At 37.7% G+C, this 25,462-nt stretch overlaps 1 protein-coding gene across 2 annotated transcripts in view; it reads left to right on the top strand.

Moving 5' to 3' along the window:
* The first annotated feature begins 364 nt into the window (after window positions 1–364).
* LOC139936415 (uncharacterized) overlaps window positions 365–25,462 on the top strand; it is a 37,552-nt gene continuing 12,454 nt past the window's right edge. The window contains exon 1 of one of the 2 annotated variants that reach the window (XM_071931238.1): window positions 365–1,245. In XM_071931238.1, the coding sequence (XP_071787339.1) occupies window positions 633–1,245 (613 nt within the window). In that variant the 5' untranslated portion in view covers window positions 365–632. The remainder of the gene's footprint in view (window positions 1,246–25,462) is intronic. The other variant, XM_071931237.1, reaches the window with a different exon arrangement.

Below are 25,462 nucleotides of genomic sequence, written 5' to 3'. Positions count from 1 at the left end.
TCAAATTGTACCTTACCGTTTTCACCCGGTCAGTGAGACGCAAACAAACGACGGCTGAATGTCGCCAGTGACATGGCTCTTTATTCACCCGTCCTTCAAAGTTAACCCTTGATCCTACGTCCAGGCAGCCTAAAATAGGCCCGGTCTTGTACCTCTTTAAATTGAAAGCTTGCCTCAATTGTTAACGTTTTTATCGCACTGACCATTGACAGCAAAACCAGCAAGCGTAGAAGTGTAGAAGATACGGCTCTGATATAATGTAGATATACGTCAACATTGATACCCTATCGTTGTTGATGTTGTTGTTGTCTTTTGAAGTCACTAGATGGCGCCCTGTCAGCCCCGTATCTGACATTTCTTCAGGCTAGTAACAGCGAGACAGATAGCTACAGCTTGCCCAGTACTGTGTTTGCACCGAAAACATCACCTGTAAATGCATCAGCACGAGTGGTCATTGTGATGGTTCGCCGTGGCCTATCCACACTCGGAACCCCCCGGCCTAGCATCGCGTCTCACCGACCTCTGAGGAGGAGCAACCCATCATCCTGAGCTCGTCACTTCTTCCTTGCCGTGTATCGTTTGAGAAAGCTCTTGGGGGTTTTACGGCAACTTCAGTTTTCCAAAGCGGCACCATGATGGAAGGTAACAGCCCTTCGTTTTACAACTCGCCCTTCGGCTTTCACGGTGATCAGTTTGTCGGCCCACCACCGATTTCAGCGTCCACGGGGGGCCATCGGAGTTATAGCCCGCCTCCTCCACCTGCGTGCATCTACGCCGACAAGCCGGGCCCCCAGGTAGGGGGTTACGGCGGTGCCCCCATGGCTGTTGTCGAGTCCAGGGTGGACGAGGGATTGCTGCAGTATTCGCGTATGACGAATATGAACATGATGACACTGGCTAATATGACATTGCCTCAGGACACGGCGTGTACTCAGGCCTGCGGGGCCGGTACTGGCGCCGCGGCCCAGCCGTGTGGTGACGGGGGCCGGGAGGCGGCAATGCAGCAGACGCATTCACCGCAGCTTGGTGGTCACACCACCGGCATGCAGGGGGCCTCAACGGCCGTGACTGCCTGCCGTGGAACGGGTCAGACACACGGGGGAAACCCTGGCCCTCATCACCACACACCGACCGCCTCGTCTGCAGGGGGCAAAACAAAAGGTGAAGATAGGAATCAGAACTTACCGTTTCCTTGGATGAAAACCACCAAATCACACGCCCACATGTGGAAGGCAAATTGGCCAGGTAAATCACATCAAATATCTTCTGATTTGATCTCATTTTATTATCTATCGATGATTAAACTACGCCTACACTTATAATTATTAGTTTGAGTTAAACACTAGCTCTGTATTGTTTTAGTTTTGAGTTAACAAAATTATTGTCGCCTCTTTGTAAACTTCCTCATCCATTACAATTTTTGTTGTATAATTTCCTCTAAACAAAGTTGCGTACTGTCGTATGTTCGTAGTCATACACAAAACAATAGCATTGAACACCGAATGTTCGAAATATTTGCATACAAATGTCTGTAGCAACCGACATTCATTACACAACTTACACATGTAAAATCATTCCAAAATAAAACACATTGATAACAAATTGATTACAAATTTTCATTAATCCAGACACAGTCGAATTTCTGTACGGTGTTTCTTCATGGAAGGCAAACAAAATCCAAAAATGAAAAAATAAACACAATTTCCTTCTCTTTTCATTCATTTCATTCATTGAAGGTTGATTAGAAATCACATGGCAACCAGAGGCTGGATTGAGTGATACACGCGAACATTCCACAGACAATGTAACAACTTTAAAACCAAACAATATTAAAAAGATGCATTCAATAAATTACATGTTCATTCAAAATTAAAAGAGAATCACAGAGACATATATATATTTCGTGACTGTCCTGAAGCTTCTTCGATAGTCAAGAAAACCAGTTGTGTCTGATTTAAAAAAGAAGAAAAAAATACAGTCGTTCGGCACAAGCGTCACCAAGAAATTTAGGGTTGGCACCAATGCCAATGTACACGATTGGTGAGGATAACAAAATATATCATTGTTTAATTTTAGTCTTAAAATGATTGCGAAGTTCATACTAGAAATTATTGTTGTTCGGTGAAATACTTCCCTCATTTGAAATGAAGTCATATTCGAGAAACTGTATCCGAAAACCTTTAAGAACCAATATGGTGGATAATATCTTTACATGCTGAAAATTGTGCACAGTTTTCACTATTTTTCCTCCTGCGACGCAGCAATTGAGAAGGCCAAAATGTTCACAAGTTTGTTATTTTTTGTCATGTTAATCACCAAAAAAAAAATGAACACTGTCTGCGAATATTGTAAGCTCTATCAATCCTGTATATAAATACCTTTAATACCATGGTTTTAGAATTAAAAAAACAACCAGGTTTCCGTTTATTAACTCTAAAATCACAAAGTGATTATTTTTTGACACATAAAGATAATGATAGTATTTTATCAGATGTAGTTACTGTCGATAAGCGTTCAACTTGTCCATCAAAGCGGAAAGGACACCTGTAATATATAGAATTGGGCAGAATAAAAAAGATCATCTTTAAAATTTAGTTTGAAAGCAAACTGATTTTGAAGAAACCTGTCTGAATATCTGGGAAAATGTCTGCATCTATAGCTGATTTCGGTTGTTACAACCAATATTAAGGATAATATGCTGAAAATTATGCTCGTTTTGGAACCTATTTTTTCTTCTGACTCTCACAGCAGATTTAGCCAAAATGTTCAGAAGTTTGACTATTTTATCAGCTTTGCCGATCCTGTAAAATATACCTTACACAGTCCTTACGTTGGAACTCGGAGGTTTCCTTTTGTGTAAAAGAAAAATAAATTAAAGTTTTTGAAACGGATGGTGCGTTTCTGGAAGTCACTTTTCCACCAACATCGACACTTGGCATTATCTAACCGCAAACACCCAACCCGCATGTATTATAAAACAATTATAAAACATAATTTGGAGGTCTTCAAATACACTCAAGCTCTTGGGCTGCAAATTTTTAGCCATCAGGATTTGGTAAGCGGGCGTCTCAATTTGCTGGAAATTTAAAAGTAAATTAGCTAACAGGATGTCGCAATATAAAAAAGGGGGTCCAAAAAGACACATACACACCCTCTAAAGCTAATATAGTGGTCTTTACGATTGGCAAATTTAGTGTAAACTTTTAATATTTTTATGAATTTGTTGATGGAATAGACGCATGATTTATTTATTTATGTTTTATTTGAGAATGGGGATACCTTCATAACGATGCCACAGTCATTTTATTGTCGACGCGAAAAAAATACATTGCGAAAACAAAATTGTGAACAACAAAACAAAATAAATTTAGCCCGGTGATTGTTTCTTGTTTAAAAGAGACGACAATTTGGAAAGTTTACTGTTTACAGAATAATTGTTATCCATAGTGTTAGTTCGTGATCTTAAGGGAGTCTTCCAACCTTGAGATGGTCCCCGTTTGTTGCGTATTGTTCGTTTTGAGGTTGAAATGGTATCAAGCTGCAGAAAGAGGTACCAAGCTGTCGCAAATCGAGAACATATGTAACAATACGAAGACATGTACACAATATCGGTGGCCGGCATTTTTTTTTCACGTTAGAGTTACCATCCCCCAAAATTGTCCCAATGTTCTGTTTAAGGATTCGATTTAAAAGAAGAAAAAAAACATAAAAAGCAGTACGACAGTGTCATTTTCGTAGTGCAGAAAAAACTGCTACCCAGGAATACATGAATATCTTAAAAGGAAGGTAAACCTATATTTTTTTTAACCGTGCGATTGCTTTAATTTAATATAGATTATAGATAGAATACAATAAAACTAACTATGTAAAACTCATTTCAAAAGGGGTCGCGTTTTTAAGATTTTGACAAAAATCCGGATATGTTTCCATGCAGGAAGAATAATAAGAAATTTGAATACACAATCTGATAAACTTTTCTGACAGTAACAGTTCTCAATTTTACATGTTTCGTTTCATTAATTATATCATTCGTTCCGGCAATCCTTCCCAACAAATTAATAATTATAACATTTTAAAAAGCTTGGGAAATATTTCCGTACACCCTCATGAACTGTACTCAGTCGTTTTTATCACATATTCGAGTATTTTTTACAATACCATATCAAAATAGTTTAAAAATACTTTTTAAAATTGCATCAAAACCTTGACTTCGTCTATAGAGGGATGACACTAAGACGTTATCTGTGGAGAAAGCTCTTATAGATTGGGTGAATTTGGGGTGAATTTACAACGTGGGATTTGTCCGGAAACAGCATTTGTAAGTAACAAATAAAGCCCCGTTTTAAAGGCACTGGACACTATTGGTCAATAGTTTAAAATAATTGTGAGCATAAAAACTTACTATACTTGGTAACGAGCAATGGGGAGCTGTTTATAGTATAAAACATTGTGAGAAATGGCTGAGAATTGTGAGATACATGTAATTTCTCACTAAAAAAACACTTCAGGCCTGGAGCCTTTTTTCGGCATCTGAAAGCACACAAATAATTTTGGGCAACATGGGCTTTTTCTTTCACTTTTCTTTAACGAATTCGATGACCAATGAGCCCAATTTTTTTTCTTCAGATTTGCTAATGTATGCATGTTTTGGGATATACATATACATACTGGACTTATTTGCACGCTGAATGCCAACATTGAGTAGCAATCTGTGATTTTTTTATTAGAGAACCGAGACATTTTGTGTTTGCATTTTGCCCTTGCTTTAAAGGGTCTATGTACTTTTTGTAGGACAAAAAAACACAATGTCTACAGATTTACACTAAACTTACACAGTTTGAAGACAGTGATAGTAGAAAGGTTCCCTGTAAATATTACGTGCTGAGGTGCTGTAGGTTTTGAGAAATGGGTTTTAAAAATGTCATGAAAATAATTTTCTTCTCAGTGATCATGGGACGAAAATTATTTTTAGCACGTAAAAACGTATTTTCATGACATTGTTTTACTCATTTGTCAAAAACTACAACACCTCCTCAACTAATATTTTAAGGTACGCTTTCTACTGTCATTATCTTCAAACGGTGTAAGTTTAATGAAAATCTGTGGACCTTGTGTTTTGTGTTACAAAAAATACCCCGATCCTTTAAAAGGGAAATCGTTCATAACAATAAAAATGTTACCATCATAAATGCTTTTTACAGATCAGCTGGTAATAAACCTTTTAATTATCTATAACTTATAATTAAACATTTATCTGCTGATAAACGTAACCCAAATGTTTGTTTCTTATTACAATGACAACAACTCACAAGTCTTGTATGTTGATTTATTTTAAGGATTTGGCATTTTTTTATGATTGCCGGAGTCATAAATGAGCGAAACGGCTCAGTAAAAATCATAACTATCTGTGAGAAATCTGGAATAGGTCTTTGGTCGGGTCCCCCTCCCTATGTAATGGTAATCGCCATAATTAGTTGGGAGATTTAAAACATGGCTGTTCTCGCGAGCTTACTGAATATTTATAGTTTATTCTAATTGGTTGTTGTTGCATATACACAGAATGATGACGTAAATAGCAACATATTAGCATTATAAAGCCCAGTGTCTGCCGAACTTAAATAAACATCACGGAGAAGTCAATTATTATTCTTTATGAGTGTTAAAGCAATGGGTATTATTTACTAAGTTATAATCGATCTCACCCGATCAATGCTTCGTCTCATGTCTGTCTCTATTTATGTCTATCCTCTGTCGTTACGAATGTATACTCCTTTTCATTCATTCTTTTTTCTTTCCTTTTTCCAACACACAAAATAAATGATGAAAGTGACCTTTTCGCGAAATACTCGGTACACGTCCTTTAGGCGTGGAATGAGGTGCATGCTAGTCTAGCTAGCGATCAAATCTAGCCAGCGGTCAAGTTTGATCGCTAGCTAGACCAGCATGCATCTCATGCTTGCGCAATGGGTAATTGCGGAAAGGTCTAAAGTCATGTAACATAATGTACATTATATAACAAAACATAATGACATTAGGATAATTGTGTGAGGATGGAGGTCTCAAAGAAGCATTAGATATTGTAAGGTTTGCTGTAACACCATGTACTGATAATCTCTAATTGAAATGTAGAGTGGTTCTGCAAAGAACCGTTTCGATCAGTGTGCTCTGATCGTCTTGAGTTGAAACCAACGGTTCTTTTCAGAACCACCCCAACTCATTTAGAGATTATCATTACATGGTGTTACCGCAAACTTTACACCATCGTATTTCCACCATGCATAGTTTCAAATCCTACTTTTGCAAGAAGCATTAGCTTTTCGAGAAGAGACCCATCTCAATACAAAACCAAGGTTTAGTTTTAGAAACTAAACTCGAGTGGGCTTTACAAAAGCAATTATATGGAAACCAGAAACCAGAAGAAGGATGTAAAATTGTGAATTTGAATGGATGATTGGTGACATAAGGATTGATACAGTAGCCATCGATACTTTGGATGCCATTGTTTCATGTCTTGATTTGTGTTCGGAAATTACTGTTTAATTAATTTATTTATTTTGTATTTTATCACACTTGGGGCCTTTTCAGTGGCACAACACTACAAAAAGAGAACACACAGTGCTAAAATCAGCTAAATATTATATATATAAAATATAGTATTTACAATAATCTACAATAGGCCAAACATTTTTAGGGAGACGTTTGGTAATAACTTGAAATTAATGGCAGTACCAACTCTTGGTAAGAAGCGGACAGTAGCCTCCTTTTTCTATATCAAGCATTTTGAAGAAATATTTCACTTCAAGTAAATGTGGTTATGGGAAAAAAACCTTTTTATCTTTCCGTAAAATCTATATCTGAGAAGCGTTTCTGTCAGTAACGTTTATAATTTTTTATTTTTTTTATTTTTTTATTCAAGCTTCGTTAAAGCCGTTGAACCCTTTTGGTAAACAGTATTGTCCAAGGCCCACACTTCCTGTATCACAACTTCTATATAAAACAACAAACCTGTGAAAATTTAGGCTCAATCGGTCATCGGAGTCGGGAGAAATTAACGGGAAAACCCACCCTTGTACCCGCACGTTTCGCCGTGTCATGACATGTGTTTACTATAAATCCGTATTTCTCGCTATCGAGAATTGATATTGTTTTACTGTTTTCTCAAAAAGTAAAGCATTTCATGGAATAATATTTCAAGAGAAGTCTTTCACCATAACCTTCTGTAAACCCTATAAGTTATTTGTAAATCTGTGATTTTTTTTCCCTTCCGTACCGAAAGTGTCGAATGGCTTTAAACGAATCTCAATCACACAAATACCAAACCATCCCGTAAATGGGTGAGTTTAGGTTAAGCGGGTTTGAACAATTTTGTAGACATTTTGTGGTTGAAAACAAGGCATCTTTGGATATTGATTTTGTAAAAACTTTATGGCATAATCCAACAATTTTTTTTCTGATTTTTCTGATCCATTGTATCCTGTGAAAATTTAAAATCGATAAACAGTTGCATCGCATGAGATCAAATAATTATAGCTCTGTCCACCGAGAAAAAAAACACTGGATTAATTTACAGAATGTCTTGTAAAATGATTTTGTAATGACAGATTAATATTTCATAAGCTCTGAAGTGAGATATTAAAGGGGTTTGAATTGATACCTTTTGTAGATCAAGTTTTTGGTCATGACATGAATCCCTACTCACTGTGAATGAAGATGTATGTAATATTATTTACCTGTAGAAGTTTCAGCTTCATTAGTCGTCAAGTTTTTTGGGGGAAAAAATTTAAAATCACAGAGCAATGTTTTCAGGAGAGTCGCGTAAATCCGTTATACATGCTAAAATAATTTTCATCTCACTGAAACAAAAACTATTTTTGTGAAATTTGTTCACCCATTTCTCAAAAATAACATCACCCTTTTAAGGAATATTTTAAGGAAAGTTTCCTACCATCATTATCTTCAAACCGTGCAAGTTATATGTAAATCTGTGGAGATGGTGTTTTGTGTTGTACGAAAAGTACCCAGACCCTATAAAGATTATACAAGTTATCTGAGTAGGTTTCACCCCTTGTAATCTTTTGTACTTAGTTGATGAAATCTCACGACCACTCTTTCCCCTCTCCTCTCTTAAATGATGTTCAAATAGATCGCTTTAGTAACAAAAGACCGGACAGTTACCGGAGTCCAGCGGCTCGTACACTGACCCCTACCCGGGCTTCGGGAGCTTAGACACGGGGAGGCTCTCTCTCTGACGATGACCAGGTCGTCTCTAAATCCTCAAGTGGATTTTGTAGAGCTAACCGATTAGCTTTTATTGTTGCTTGGGACGGGAGTGGGTGATCTTTGTAAGGGTCACAACACAAGTTGCATTGATTAGTGTGTTTTTGAAATTACTACAAAAGGAGTGGAAAGTCTATTGGGTTAAGAGGAACCATAGAGGAAGAAGGAACTTTCTAGGCATGTATGGACAGATACTCGCATGAGAAATATGTCCGGATGGTAATTTTGATTCTGTACATCAAAATTGCCACTGCCGTAGTGCTTTTAATGTTGTTTTTTCTCCAAACGGATTCCAAAAGGGGAATCCTTAAAGGACCGTTACAGAATTGGTAAGAAAACAAAATCGTGAAGATCACAGATTTACACCAAACTTACACGGTCTAATGATGATGATAGCAGAAAACATCCTTTGAAATATTTCTGCCTGAAATGCCATATTTGATGAGAAATTAATAATTTAACTTTGCGTTTGGAGTTAATCGCTCAGGGAGCGGTTTTATTCATTTGTGTTGTTTGCATCAATGTCATGCAAAATGTGTAATCGGTCTTTCACAATTTTCTCGTGACCCAGATGGCCGATCGATCTCAAACTTCTACAGGTTTGTCAGTGTATGCATATGGTGGATTACATAAAGCGCTTACACTGCCAGCAACTGTTTTGTTAGCAAAACCAATTCTGTATATAGTCTTCATTTTAAATCAGGAACATTTGTATAGGATTGCAATTTTATATATTACAGGGGAAAATTGCGTCCGGATGACGATGCTAGAATTAAAAGTATTTGGTCATACTTCGGCAGTCACGTTGGCTCGCTGGTTTCTCTGCTTGCCTTTCCTTTCTGTGGACCCGGTTCGAGTCCGGACCGGAGCACTGTATGTGGATTGGGGTTCCGTTGGTGACAGTTTCACTGAACGTGACTCCTTGGATATTGAAAATATAATGTATGACATTAAATTTGTAATTGTAAAACAAACAGTTTGAACATTTGGCAGCTATAGCCGCAGGTTGATCTAACACAACTCGCTTAGATCTCACTGCTCTGGGCTCAATTTCATAGAGTTGCTTTAAGCAGAAAAAAAATTACCAAACACTTTTCTGCTAAGCAGAAATGAGCAGAATACCAGTCACACGTTGTAGTTGAGACATGGTAGTTTGGCTGGTAACCTCATTCTGAGCCCAATTTCATAGAGCTGCTTTAGCACAAAAAAGTAGCTACAAAAAAAAAAAGTTAAACCTACCCAAATGAGGATAGTCAAACTACCATGTCTCAAGTACAGTTTCTTACTGGTATTCTGCTCATTTCTGTTTAGCAGAAAATTGTTAGGCAATATTGTTTTGCTTAAGCAGCACTATGAAATTGGGCCCAGAGAAGAGACAAATTCCCCCTTTAGATTGGGACGGGTCTGTAATGAGGATTGGACGACAAACGAATTGCCCCCATCGCTTATACAGGAGCGGTGCTCAGGGGGCAACTTGCTCCCGGCGATTGCTTGGATCCGTCCCGGGACAAATTGCATTTCCTCTCGGTCATCGATCACCGGCCCCGTGGAACGGGCTCGGTCCTAAACTCACACACACAAAAAGGCGTAGATTTTTTCTAAGTGAAAAGTCATAGTAAATCTCGGGGTTTTTTTTCTCGTTAGATTCCCCCCCCCCCCGACATGTTTGCTTTGAAACGGCAAGACTTGAGCTTCGGACGATTGTTTTCCATCAAAGAAGTGAAAATTCTGTAATTGCTTGTTTTTTGTTCTCCTCGTTCAATGTTTGACGGGTCGATCAGTCATCGGGACCGTGGGTGGATTGTAGCCAAGGGTCCCGGTAGGATTTGTCTGATCGCACGGTGGCACAAAACGTCTTCTCGTAAGAGTGTCTTGTCTCTCACAACGAATCGGTCTTGAAGAAACAGGGAGGGTTTTCCTTTATCCGTTGCATCTTTCAATCAAAGGCTTGTAAGGCGAGGAGAATTATTCTGAGTTAGTATAGACATAATTGAAGGAGGAGAAAGTTTCTTGAGCCTCAATCAAGACGATGTTTGATGTTCAGTCTTATTTACTATCCACAATCTTATTTATTACTGAGGCTCATTAGGAAGGTGACAATGCTGTAATTACTTTGTCATACAAGTCGCCGCCAGTCTATACAGGGCAATGGTGTGTCCTTAAATTCCGCACTGTAATTGGACGGCGTTTCCAATGTTTAGACTCTGCTACACTGCAGTGGCGACTAGTGATGATGCCTCAGACTATAGCATCGGTAAACTACAAAGTGACTATTGTCTTAATTTCTACTCATCTGAAAATAGTTGAATCTTTCTTCACTGGCCCCAATTCAGGACCAATTTCATTACACGTAATAACACATTTTATTAAAAGGGCATAGATTAAGTGTAAAATCAGAGTAAACCTTGTTTTCCCGTTAGATTTTGTGTGTGTTACCTTATCTATAACCCTTTAATAAAATAAAATTAAACTATAAATATTAACACTTAACAAAACAATTTCCAACAACACGCAGCATGGTTGCAGTCCAAACCTACCAACAATCATCATGTATCAGCCTACTATAGTGAAATAATGATGTTGATGTTTTAAACCCATGCTTCCAAACGAACTTTGCCTCTAAATTTTTATTCTGCGGTATTTATTCCCCCATATAAAACAACCTCTAATGGCCCTTACCAACATATTATAGCAACATTTTACGTTTCTTGCTTATTTAGTGATTACACTCCTACTCGAATTGTATTTGTTTTCTTAGTGTTTATGATGGGGACTTTACAACAACGTCCCATGCATGCAGTTAACCATGATGGGGACTTAACCAACAACGTCCCATGCATGCTGTTAACCAGTTGGGATTTTTCTTTGCAGTTAAAGGCACAGGACACTATTGGTATTTACTCAAAACAGTTTTAAGCATACAAGCAATGGAGAGCTGTTGATAGTGTAAAACATTTTGAGAAACGACTCCCTCTGAACATGGAGGAATCCCTTCATGCTCTGAAGTAACGTAGTTTTTGAGAATGAGGTTGTTTCTCACTCAACTTATAAAATACTTCAGCTGAAGTATTTTAAATTATTTGTGCAACAAGGGTGTTTTTTCTTTCATTATTCTCTTGCATATTCGATGACCAATTTGAACCCAAATGTTCACAGATTTGTTATTTTATGCATATGTTGGGATACACCAAGTGAGAAGACTGGGCTTTGACAATTACCAAAGGTGTCCAGAGGTGGATTTCACAAAAGGTAGTCCTAACTTAGGACTAGTTCTAGGCAATGCTAAGAGATAGGACCAGTCCTAAGTTAGGATGAGCTACTGGTCCTAACTTAGGACTGGTCCTATCTCTTAGCATTGCTTAGGACTAGTCCTAAGTTAGGACTACCTTTTGTGAAATCCACCCCAGTGCCTTTAAAAAGTACGAAGTTTCAGATTTGCTCTGGTAAAGCGCGTGGTGGTTTTGGTTCGGGCAATAGTTGAGGTTTTATTGTATGCAGATAAGGCCGTCGTTATGTTTTAATTTGTTCACCTTTTCCCCGTTGACCAAACATTGACATTCTATTTTAATGCTGAAACCAGGATGGTTCTGCTGACATTTGAAGAAAAGAAAAAAAGAATGACTCTGTGTCAATATGAGTTATAGTTCAGTGTGCATGTTTAGTTTCGTGTGCTTTTCTTGTTTAAAGACAGTGGACACTATTGGTAATTGTAAAAGACTAGACTTCACAGTTGGTGTATCTCAACATATGCACAAAATAACAAACCCGTGAAAATTTGAGCTCAAACGGTCATCAAACTTGCGAGATAATAATGAATGAAAAAAACACCCCTTGTCACACGAAGTTGTGTGCGTTTAGATGGTTGATGGTTCAAGTTCTAAATCTGAGGTCTTGAAATCAAATTCATGGAAAATTACTTCTTTCTCGAAAACTATGCACTTCAGAGGGAGCCCCGCAATGTTTTATACCATCAACCTCTCCCCATTACTCGTCACCAAGAAAGGTTTTATGCTAATGATTATTTTGAGTAATTACCAATAGTGTCCACAGCCTTTAAAAACTCAATTATGCGCTGAGTTTTTTTGGGGAATAACATTCATCGATTGCGTTAATTGTTTTGCCAAGTATTGTCATATTTGCCTACTATGGACGAACGTATTATCAGTTCAAATTATGGGTTCATGCTTAAAATTCTTGTGAAGTTTGTGATACTTTGTAAGAATATGAAACGGGACAAAGCGTATGACTGCTGCTATCATGTAATTTCCCTGGTGCCCAATGTGTAATAACAAATACTGATTATCATTTACAAAGAGGGGGATCAGATTTGTTTAAGTTCAATTCAATAAGTTGAATACAACTTGAGTTTTACTTGAATGTAAATAGCTGTTATCAATTAAGACTATACGCTATTTTTGAAATATTTTTCCGAGGAGATAAAAATGCATATTTTAAAAACAACTCGTACCTGTTGCAAAGCGTCCAATAGCGCGTGGTATCGTAATTTAGATAATAAACGCCATTGCTGTCAAAAATAAATGTTCAGAGTTCAAACGAAAATATTCATGTATTTTCTCAACACTGTATATCAATCACGAATTAGTCTTCACTTTGAAATGTTCTTTGACAATCTTACACTGAAACGTTTCCTTGGATTGTCAGTCGGAAATCTACATGATGCGAACTTCGAAATTGTACGTCACCAATGTGACATGCAACTTCGGGTAAAATTCTTCCATTCAAGTCATTAGAAAACCATCTAGGTTTACAATGCAAGTTGGATTCGTGGGGCACAGTGTCACAAGAGCAATTAACAATATTAAAGAAGACCAAAAAACAAGAATAATATGATTTTCACATGAATTTCTTGTGGATGCTAAGTTTCTGTTTGCAAAACAAAGTCTCATGTCTGCTAACGAAGTGATTGTCTATAAATGAAAGTTGGTGTCATATTTCGCTTTGTTTACATTTGTAGCTCCGTCATGAAACTACCAAGGCCCAGTTTCATAGATCTGCTTAAGCACAACAACAAGTAGCTGAGCACACAAAAATATGCTTACCCGAATAAGGTTACCAAACTGTAATGTCACATGTGCCATATGTGACTGTTAATCTGCTGAATTCTGCGAAGAAGAAATTTATTTAGCAAAAGTGTCTGCTATTAAAGCAGCTCATTCGGCCTAATTTCACAATGCTGTTTAGCAACAAATTGTGCTTTAGCAAATTTCTCTGCTAAGCGGATATTAGCGGGGAAGTAGAGTCACACAATGTACATGACATGGTATTTTGGCTGGTAACCTGTTTCTGATGAACAAGTTTTTTATTTGCTTAGCAATTTTGGTTGTGCTTACATGCTATATGAATTAGGGCCCTGATCATAAAACAGATTTTCGATTGTCTGCTAAAATGCCGCGGAACATAAAGATCAAGATCGGCGTTGTTTATTTTCAGATAATTTGTTGTACATTTATAGATAAGGATGTCGCTGACAACCAATCAATGTGGGCTGTACAAATCGTTTTGGGACATGTTATTTATTTATTTATTTATTATTTTTTTTGAGAGGTTAAAGGTACTGTTCAAATAATGTTAAAATGTTTACGAATCACATTAGGTAATTACTATACTGTAGTATATATCTTATCAATGTGTGTATACTCTCGAAACACGCCATTTTAAAAGTAATGTTTGATAAGTGACTAGAAACCACTTGGCTAAAAAGACACAATTGATCGATGAAAAAGCTCAAATGGAACTATAAAAGAATGCATTTAAATCATAATTATATACATAAATACAATACAATAGCATGCTGTGTGATACTTAACTGGCCTATGGGTCGAGTAATGGGGCTGTATGCTTGTATTTTACATGCATGTACAATATTGGTGTATGTGTGTCATGCACTCATTATGGGGGCTTAAAACTGCACAACAACCCATGTATGAAAAGCTTGTTTTCTGCGTCCCTTCTAACGGGTTATCTGCCCCAGTGCATGTTTAGCTTTGTTAGATATTTAGCAATACATGCCCTCGATGACCTTTCTGTACAGCTGTACTTCTGCTCGGCAAGATAAGATTTTATTGCTCTGTTTTTTTTTTCTGTTTTATTAAAACCCCGTGCATTATAATGTGATTGTGTATATAGCTTGTCTTTTACTGATTGTCAGGGGCAGTGTATCAAGTACCAAGCATAGAGACCAAAGTCTTTGTCAGATTTTTTGGGGTGATAAAAACAAAAGTGTCAGAGTTCACTGTTAACCGATAGTTGTAGCATACCCGTTAGATTTGGTACTAACTTTAAATAAAGTGGGAATTTTTTTTATCTTCGATCATTTATACGATAAATAACCTCGACGTTTCAAGCAATAACGTTTTGATTGTTTCCATGGAGAAAAGCAGGCTTCCTAACTTGCAAATTTCAAACCATGTATCTTCGTATTGATTTCAAAAACCTCTATTTTGTTGTAATGCAGAAGTGAACTTCTTTTCCCTTAGTGGTTCAAATTTCAATCATTCCGCCATTTTTTAAGAAATAAAATGATATTAACATGGGTGGAGTGAGATTTCAAGTTTTGAGTTGACATATATTTGTAATAAGAAAAAAAATGTTTTCATCTGTTTATGCGTCATTTATTTTGTGTTTTTTGTGGTTAATTTGTCAATACCTCTGCCATTTTTTTACGGAATAAAATGCTATTTTCATAGGTGATATTTAAAGTTTCGAGTTGATAAATTTGTGATGAGAAAAAAAAGTTGTTTTCATCTGTTTATGAGTCCTCTATTTAGACTTTTTGTGTTTTTGCAAAAGTGAATCTCATTTTTTCATTAGTGGTTCAATTTCCAATCATCCCAGTTTTTATAGGATAAATTGCCATTTCCATGGGTGAGTTTCTAGTTTATTTTGTCATAAGAAAAAACAACTTGTTTTGACCAACCAGCTGCCCTTATACCCACTACCCACCTCAAGGTTGCCTCGCATATTACGCATACCTCCCCCACAAAAGCACTGAAATTGATTCTCAATTTATGACTAGCTTTGGAACCGTTTGGGGCTAATAGAAAAAGAGGCAACTTGGGGCTTAAATGCCTATTACCGATGTATACAAGAGGCGGAATTCATTAGCTCGTATTTATACCAATTTCCCAAATTGACAAGTCATTTTTACAAAGAGGTAAAAAAAAACATCGAGGTTTCTTAGGCCAAATAAAAATAAAAACGTGTTTAGCGTCCCTGCCCGCTTCCTTTCAAGAGGCAGCTTCTTCTTGTTTTTCCTTTTTTTTTTTACATAACAAAAACCCCCGAAAAACAACACTTTTTTACGATCTCACCAAAGAAAAATAGCCCAGCCGTTTTTAGTAAAAACTTGTATGGCGGCCATTTTGAAAAAAAAAACACGAAAAGAAAACCTCCCTCTTACCTTTTTTTCAAAAAGGGAGGACACAAAACATGTTTAATTCTGTTGGCCTTACATTGGTTCCCATTGGTTGTTATTGGAAAGGTTTTTCCCCGTCTCGCCTTGCCGATCAGCTGTTGATGTAACTGTTTCGCTTGTTGTTGATGTCGACCTTTATTTGAGATTTTGTTAGATCTAATCTTCTTTTTTTAATGATTGAAATAGGAACTGAATGCAGTCACCACAACTTAAAGGCAGTGGACACTATTGGTAATTGTCAAAGACTAGCCTCCACAGTTGGTGTATCTCAACATATGCATAAAAAACATACCTGTGAAAATTTGAGCTCAAACGGTCATCAAACTTGCGAGATAATAATGAATGAAAAAAACACCCCTTGTCACACGAAGTTGTGTGCGTTTAGCTGGTTGATTTCGAGACCTCAAGTTCTAAATCTGAGGTCTCGAAATCAAATTCGAGGAAAATTACTTCGAAAACGATGGCACTTCAGAGGGAGCCGTTTCTCACAATGTTTTATACCATCAACCTCTCCCCATTACTCGTCACCAAGAAAGGTTTTATGCTAATAATTGGTTTGTGTAATTACCAATAGTGTCCACTGCCTTTAAGTGACATAATTATTTGAAGTTATTTGCGTGTGGTTTTTAGCTATCGCTTGTGATTGTAAACATTTGTCAAACGCGTGCTTGGACAATTTCATTCAAAATATTAATTTTTACTGAAACAATTTAGATGAACTGGCTTATTTGAGTAGATAAAATGATTTTTATCACATGAAACAAAACAGCACCGACTTAAACATAGGTGCCTTATTTCTTCGAATATTGTGTTGTTGGCTGCAATAACGTTACTCTCTTGGCCTGCTCATGTTTATGTTGTTTTTCTGTAATTTTATTTTTTTATCATGTTGCTGACAATCAATTGCATTTTGTACTCAAACATGACTGTAGATCAGATCCATACCCTATTGTAGCGTTTAAAGTAATGCGAAGTTCAGTAGAGTCGATCATTCCCAGACGGAATAACACAAACGAATTCTGTTCATGTCGAATTTAGAACTCAGTCGTTCGAAGTTTTGAAAAAAAGGTGAACCAAGGCGAAAACAACAGCAACAAACAAACAAACACCCCCAACAAACAAACAAATAAACATTCGTTTTTTCAACCACCCCTCGCCACAACCTTGACCAATCACCGCCCATGTCACGGGCTATCTGACAACAACCACAGACAAGTGGGCGAGTAAAAACTAGAAACAATAGATAACATTAGAAAATAAAGTATAAATTGGACCCCCCCCGATCCCCACATCTGTCTCCCCCTCCCCCTCCCCAGCCTACCCCACAGGCTCAACACTAGACGAAGTAACAACATTCCACACATGCTACTAAAGTCTGCAGCCCCCCCATTCAAACCACTGGATTGAGCAACTCAATACCACAGTTGGTTTTTCAAATTCGCTAACCAAATAACAACAATCAAACTACTTGTGAATGGTTAGCGAATCCTATAGGTAGCCCGTTTTACCAAGTCAATACTCCAGTACCTTGTGTTGTCTTGTAGTAAGCCGCTTATACAAACATACGGCGGGGGTAATTTACCGGGCCTATTGTTGGTGCGATCATGGGTACTGAATAGGGATGTAACTGATAGCTCTCCAAGTCCTCTTTTCTTCCTTGTCAATGAGGGGGCTTTCGCGAGGCCGTTACATCCACGGTTGAGTGGTCCTTGGGTGCATGACCGTACTATGTGATAGGGTAGCGTCTCTATTTAGAATGGTGCCTGTCTAGGATCAATACCTCCTCCCTTATGCTGCCACTTTCTCCCCCATGCGCTGGCTACTCATCTATTTCCCCATCTACCATTTCATATCTCAGGGCCTAGTTCCAAAGATTTGCCCAAGCACAAAAAAAGTATATAGGATTTGAGGCATTGCATGGTGAGGTATCAATGTATACTTGGTTTGCGGTAACACCATGTGTGTAAATGTATCTACTTGCCAGGTAGAGTTGTTCTTAGGGAACTGTCTTGCTTTATTCTACTGCCGCGGAGTAGATAATTGGAGGTTCGGGAGACTTTTTAAAAAAGTAGCTAGGCACAACAACATTATTCTTGCCAGAATAAGGTTACCAGCCAAATCGAGGTATAGTATAGCCTCAGCATGGCCCCTCTATTTGTGTAAAACTTAACGTACTGGTTACCACGCATGCAGGAGAAGGGTACCATTCACTTTACATTTCTACTCCCAACAATCTGAAAATAGGTTTATAGCAAATTGCATGACGTCACTGTGACGTCGACGGTTGCATCGAATTTACCAAATAGACCCTAAATTACGGCTGTTACCTGTCAGAAGTATAATATTACGGGCGAGTTTTCAATTAAGGCAACGCCATTCAGTGTATCTTTTGATACATGTACTTGATGGACATCAGCATTCAAGATCCCTATTATTAGCTTAGCGCAAGCTTTGTCTTCAAAGGCTGTTTCACAATGCTGCTTTGTGAAAGGGCTTACTTTTGTAGTTTTTGATAAAAGTACTCCAAGATCCACGACAGTTCTAACGTGATGTTTTTGAAAAAGGGTAAAAGTTTTTTGTTTTTTTGTTTTTTGCTGTACATGTTAATTAGTGCCTTTTCAAATACAATTTATGCCGTTTGTGTAGGCTTGAATTTACTCATCATAATTTTTTCCTTTAAAGCAGAAATTGTTGTCTTTTTTATGAGAATTTGTATTTTAATATATGAAATTGAACAAAGTTTTTTCTTTGAAAACTTGTCTTACTATTTATTTTACTGTATTGTGAAATTTATTGCGGAATTTCAAGTTAGTTCTGGTGTTTACTGGAAAATAGGGGATGGATAAGAAGAAACTATTTCACCCTCACAAAAAAAATTGATAATCCACAAAAAAACCAAAATGGCTTCCCTCGTTGGGTCAATCCACTACTAGTAGAGTCTGTTTTTCAGACCGAGGTTCAGAACTTCAGACTGTGAACCAACCAAACACACCAACAATTGAATTTCGATTACACATCAAAGGCTCGCCGACCAGTCTGAGTCCTCCTATAATTCGGTAATCAAATTGCCCATGTGACATTCAATAGTTTGACTGTGGAGATGCTCCTTTTGTCTGACCTGGTAGTCTTTATACCCTCTGTGGGTTTTTTCTTCTCATCCATGTACCTCTGAGGGGTTGTCTTCGACGGGGGGACGGGTTGATCTCTCGTCCCCTGGGACCCACCGTGGATCGAGCCGGGGCGGTACCCCTTGAACGGGTTTTTATTCTCCCTCTATAAGCACTAGTATGCATTCAGCAATCCCCTTTTTCTGGAGTTGGGACATTCTTACTTCAATGAAGTTCCCAAACGTACTGCTTACTTTAATTAATTAGATACCCACTGATCCTTATAGGGGGTAGACCAAAGGGGGGGAAGAAAACGAGATCGATTTTGGCGGTGGGGGAAAACTTCAAAGTGATTGCAGTACAAACCTATATTATGGATGTGCTTAGGTGGTGAATGCAGCCTTATCATTAGGCATTATGAGGGAATCTGTGTAAAAATCAGACGGGTTATTATAGCGTTGCTTACTTGGGAAAGTTTGAAGCTCATTAATAATCTAAGAGTTGCATCTTCTGATGATGATTTTCTTTGTAGTGCGTCAGCCTAGCGTGGGATTGAGTTTGGGAAGCCAGACTTAGACGGCCTGGGCACGAAGTAATCAGCGAAAAACTTTTAAAAAGACAATTCCGGAAGCAAAATGGAAATTAATCAAAGAGCTGCCAACTCTGTGAAAAGTTGCCCTGGAAAAAAAAAAACACAAGCGTTCCGTGTTCTGATGAACAACTTTTCTTGGAAATCACCATAATTATGGAAACTTGTTCCCGGTTTATGTTAAAAGTTTGTCTAAACTTTATTCTAATCTTTGATTGTTGTGCAAAATTTCCTTTCCAAGATGCAAATGTTGGCAGCTCTGCAATCAGATGAAATACTGAACAATTGTTTTTAGTGGAGTTGTCAATGATAATTATGTGTTTTATTTAAAGGCAGTGGACACTATTGGTAATTACTCAAAATAATAACTTGGTAACGAGTAATGGGGAGAGGTTGGTAGTATAAAACATTGCGAGAAACGGCTCCCTCTGAAGTGAAGTAGTTTTCGGGAAAGAAGTAATTTTCATTGAATTTTATTTTGAGACCTCAGATTTAGAGTTTGAGGTCTCGAAATCAAGCGTCCGTAAGCGCACAACTTCGTATGACAAGGGTGTTTTTTTCCTTTCATTATTATCTCGTAACTTCTATGACCAATTGAGCTCAAATTTTCACAGGTTTGTGGATACATTTTCCTTATAAATTTAGGATCGGAAACTTTGTTTGGTGCGAGTAGTGATGTTTGCGGTAGTACCATGTGTAAATTTCGTAAATTTTGGTTCTGAAAATCTTGCTCTGGTCGTCTTCATCTGAAATTGAAGACAATCAGAGCATACCGATCGAAACGTTGAGTTGTCAACAACCGGTTATTTGCAGAACCAACACTACTAAAAAAAAGGATCGACACATATCACCCGATGACACTTTGTAATTGTCCATGTTTTTAAACTTAAATTTGTGGAATGCTAAGACGGCAAAATGCTCTTAGTGTTCTAATACCCAACTTGAACAAATCCCAATGAAAAAAAGGTGTTTAAAAAACCAACGTCATGAGCATTCAATTATTGTCAGTGTGGGGGATGGAAGAAGGAAGATGATTCGGTGAATGTATTAATGTATTCACATCACGAAGATTACTCTCTACGATTTTTTTTTGATTTTTTTTATAGAAAAACAAAATTTATTAGAGTTTGACTTTATGGTTATATTATAATATGTGGAAGTCATTTATAACATCTCTATGTGTGTGTTAAGAGATGACAGCGATTCTGAGACATCCGGGGTATAGTTAAAGATTGCAAGGTATCTAGTTTGACCAAGATTCCCAGATCATAGATACCACGCATCCGATACCTCGTGTGAATACGGAATGAGGGTATGAGAGCGGACTATAGACGCGGTGTCCCTACCGTCCAAACAGTGTCCCAGCCCGGGCGAGCCAGCCGCTCGCGCCCGGTAGACGAGTCACTACCCGGTGGGGGTAATTTGTTACAAAAACAGGCGTGCGAACAAGTCACCGGGCCCCCGTTGAATAAATTCATGAAGTGCTATCACTAACCATTTATCATATCGGTCAGCAAGTCGTCTTTTCTTTTTACATGCACTGGTGGCCGAGATTATATTTGCCAGCGATATTCGTCTTTTTTATTAATCACTGGGAAATTGTGTCAGGCGATGATCTATTGCTAGCATGGGTATACCTGTAATGCATTGTTTGCTCACTGCATTTAAAATACAGTCACATAACATGCATTTCATGCACAATTATTATGTCAGACGGTGTCGATGCTCAATTTATTTAGCATCTTTGGTTAAGTTAAGTAAACATGTAAGGTAAAGTACGCGAGCTGGTTTGTCTTTTATCGTCCCTAGTAGGCTGGAGAGAAATAAATAATAGAAAGTTCTTCAAGGAATAATAAAACTGCCAGAAACCAAGTGCTTTAAACATCGAAAGGTTTGGGGGGGGGGGGGGGTCTTAACTACAACAGACGGTGTCGAAACTCAATTTATTTAGCATCTTTGGTTAAGTTAAGTAAACATGTAAATGTGTAAGTAGGCGCGCTGGTTTGTATTTTATCTTCCCTAGTAGGCTAGCGAGAAATGAATAATAGAAAGTTCTTCAAGAAAGAATAGAACTGCTCAAACCACTGATCTCTACAATAGATATCAATGCCTAGAACCCCCCTACTTGGAACACTGAGAGAGGGTTGGGGGAAGGGGGGGGGGGGGTCTTAACTACAACACGAAGGCGGTACTCTCAGAGGGTTTTTCACCGGAGTCAAGTGGTTTGTCTGGGGTGAATGGGGGTAAAATCAACTCAGGGACCGGGGGACTCTTGCGATGAGTCTCGGGCCTTTAATGAGTGCGGCGAAGTGGGCATCGCTTTGTCAAACTCAAGAAATAGAGTTTCAATCCCAAGACAGTCCATTGTGTTTCTTGTTTCTTTTGCGGGGCTTATAAATGCAGAGTTGACCCCGTTGGTTTGGGGTTTGAGAGGCGGTAGGTGGAGGCGGTCTGGAGGTTGGCTTTGGGTCACCGAGGAGATTGTCTAGGGTAATTGGAAGTTTGTGGGTTGGCATTCTTTATATAATCCCTTTCTTATCTATGTCATGATAGCCTATGATCGTCTTCATTATCGTAAATGTCATTTATAGGACATCTCTCTATGATATATTATGGCACTTGCTTACATTAGAGCATGGAGGTAGGATTAGAGGTACTGTGACAACATTGTGTTTTTGAATAGAACACAATTAATTCTTGCCCTCTCTAGTTTTTAATTAATACTATATCCAAGTCTGTCAACACTATTGTTTTCAAAATGACGAACCCCATTTTAGTTAAATGTTTTAACTAAGTATAGACTGTCTTTAACGTGATGTTTACAAATTGAATTGAATTGAATACAATCTATTTCTACCCTCTAAGTTTTTTAGTTAAAGGCAGTGGACACAATTGGTAATTGTCAAAGACTAGCCTTCACAGTTGGTGCATCTCAACATATGCATCAAATAACAAACCTGTGAAAATTTGAGCTAAATCGGTCATCAAAGTTGCAAGATAATAATGAAAAAAGAAAACACCCTTGTCACACGAAGTTGTGTGCGTTGAGATGGTTGATTTCGAGACCAAACTCGTGGAAAATTACTTCTTTCTCGAAAACTATGGCACTTCAGAGGGAGCCGTTTCTCGTCGCCAAGAAAGGTTTTATGCTAATAATTATTTTGAGCAATTACTAATAGTGTCCACTGCCTTTAATACTTCACAAAAGCAGCATGTACAAAATAATTTTATCAAAATGTTGGACACGATTTAAGTGAAAACAAAAACGGTTTCTATCTTCCCATTGGTTCTGTGTACACTCATTTCTGGCTCATTTCTATTGCAACAAAACGAAATAAGCAGAGTAAAACTAAGTCATTCCCTTTATTCTGTAATATCTGAGGCAGGATTGGTACTTGAATGATCTTCATAACATCAAATAATAAACCACAGTTTCCCTTGTGATTTATTTTTTTAATAGTATCTGAAGTAAAAAGTCGCAACCCTTTAAAGGCAGTGGACACTATTGGTAACTTCTCAAAATAATTATAATCATAAAACCTTTCTTGATTACAAGTATTGGGGAGAGGTTGATAGTATCAAACATTGTGAGAAACAGCTCCCTCTGAAGTGGCGTAGTTTTCGAGAAAGAAGTAATTTTCCCACGAATTTGATTTCGAGACCTCAGATTTAGAATTTGAGGTCTCAAAATCAAGCATCGGAAAGCACACAACTTCGTGTGACAAGGGTGTTTTTTCTTTCATTATTATCTCGCAACTTCGACGACCGATTGAGCTAAAATTTTCACAGGTTTGTTATTTTATGCATAATGTTGAGATACACCAACTGTGAAGACTAATCTTTGACAATTACCAATAGTGTCCACTGTCTTTAAGGTGATCCACGGGGTGCCTCTTCTCAGGTTTGGTCGTAAACTACAAATCCCGTTCTTGTCTATTTTTTCTTTGTTCAACCCCAAATCAGCTTCATAATCTGTCAGTTTTTAGATTATTTTCATCAATAATAACCATCTTTCTTCTGTATTTTACTCTCCGTGACCATTCACAACCATTGCTAATAGTTTGGTTTTCAAATGCAATATTCGAAGACACCTGATATCTTTATTTTAAATCAATGTATAACACAGACACCGCCATGTAGTTTGAACAACTTAAATATTTACATATTTATTTATAAACTGTTGTTATGTTTGGTTTCTACCGTCATTAATTAAAGTTATCTAAGTATTATAATGACCCAAAACCTGACCTGAAGTCAATGATTTATATACCACCATCGATTCAGAAATAATCACCACCACCCCCCCCCCCCCCCCGCCCAATCAATCGAGTCACACACAGCGGCGTCGTTGTTTGTTATTTGTTCATGGCAAAAATCCCGAGAAACTATGAGCCGGCAATTAAATTAATGTTACTACGTGATTCTGATAAAGCATTTTAAAGGGGAGGTACGGCATTGCTTAATGACAAGCTGACATTCGTTCAAATCGTGCATTCTGTTTAAAGGCAGTGGACATTATTGTATATTATAATAAGTTTTAGCATAAAACCTTACTTGGTAACGAGTAATGGTAAGAGGTTGGCAGTTGAAACATTGAGAGAAACGGCCCCTCTGAAGTGACGTAGTCTTCGTGAAAGAAGTAATTTTCCACGAATTGATTTCGAGACATTAAAATTAGATTTTGAGGTCTCGAAATCAAGCATCTGAAAGCACACAACTTTGTGCGACAAGGGTGTTTTTTCTTTCTTTATTATCGACGACCAAGAGCTCAAATTTTCACAGGTTTGTTATTTTATGAATAATATGTCGAGAGAAGACTGGTCTTTGACAATTGCCAATAGTGTCCAGTGTCTATTGTGTTGTTTGGAAAACATTGTGTATACAAAAAGGTTCATGAAGCAAGTTTGGAATATGGCGAAAAATATGAAAACAGTTTTGACGAAGTGTACTGTGCCCAATTTCAAGCAAGCAAAATATTGAGTCGGGCACCAGTCACATTCATGCAAACTTAGTGCAATTTGGGCTGGCAACCTGAATATGCTAAGTAATAGTATGTTGTGTTTAGCAAGTTGTTGTGCTTATACTACAGGCTGTATTATGGCTCTGCTTACTCCCGAATTCTGCGCTTACGATCACCATGCCACGCTTACTGAATGCGTATTGTGTGATGAAACCGTGCCTGCGGTTGATTCAGTTTAATTATGTTTCCTCTATTATAACAATGAGGGCGCTGCACCGTTGCAGGCAGATTTTGTGGGGAGGATGGATGTTTTTACATTTTTATGGATAGCTTTTAGAAAAATGTCATCAATTATTGCTTGAGGGGTTAAATTGCCGCCACAAAAAGTTGTGCCTCGAAATCCGTGGTACTCCAAATCGTGCTTGCGTTGAGGTAAGAATGCATATACTCGTCACACTGACTCATAGCAAAATAAAAAAATAAAACAAAACATGTGACTAGCATCTGTAAGATGTTTCATATTTCACACGATGAGAAAACTATTTGGAAGGTAGTGTAAGCACAATGGCCAATCCCGGTGAGAATTAACCAGAGGGTAAGTTGTAACCCTGTTTAGTTTTCAGAGTGTGCACACCATAGATTCAGCCGGCATGATGTGACTAACCCTGTACGTCAAGTATGTCTTAAAGACACTGGATACTATTGGTATTGTCAAAGACCACACTCTCACGTGGTGTATCTCAACATATGCATTAAAACAAATACCTGTACAAATTTGAACTCAATTGGTCTTCGAAGTTGCGAGATAATAACGGAAGAAAATACACCATTGTCACACGAAGTTGTGAGCTTTCATATTATGCTTGATTTCGAGACCTCAAAATCTAATTCTGATGTCTCGAAATCAAAATCGAGGAAAATTACTTCTTTCTCGAAAACTACGTTACTTCAGAGGGAGCTGTTACTCGCAATGTTTTATACTATCAACAGCTCTCCATTGCTTGTTACCAAGTAAGTTTTTATGCAAAAAATTATTTTGAGTAATTACCAATAGTGTCCACTGCCTTTAACGGTTATAAAACACAATCTTCAAT

This window comes from Asterias amurensis, chromosome 4, assembly GCF_032118995.1.
Source record: "Asterias amurensis chromosome 4, ASM3211899v1".
NCBI lineage: Eukaryota > Metazoa > Echinodermata > Asteroidea > Forcipulatida > Asteriidae > Asterias > Asterias amurensis.
This window is presented reverse-complemented; position numbering and strand designations above follow the sequence as displayed.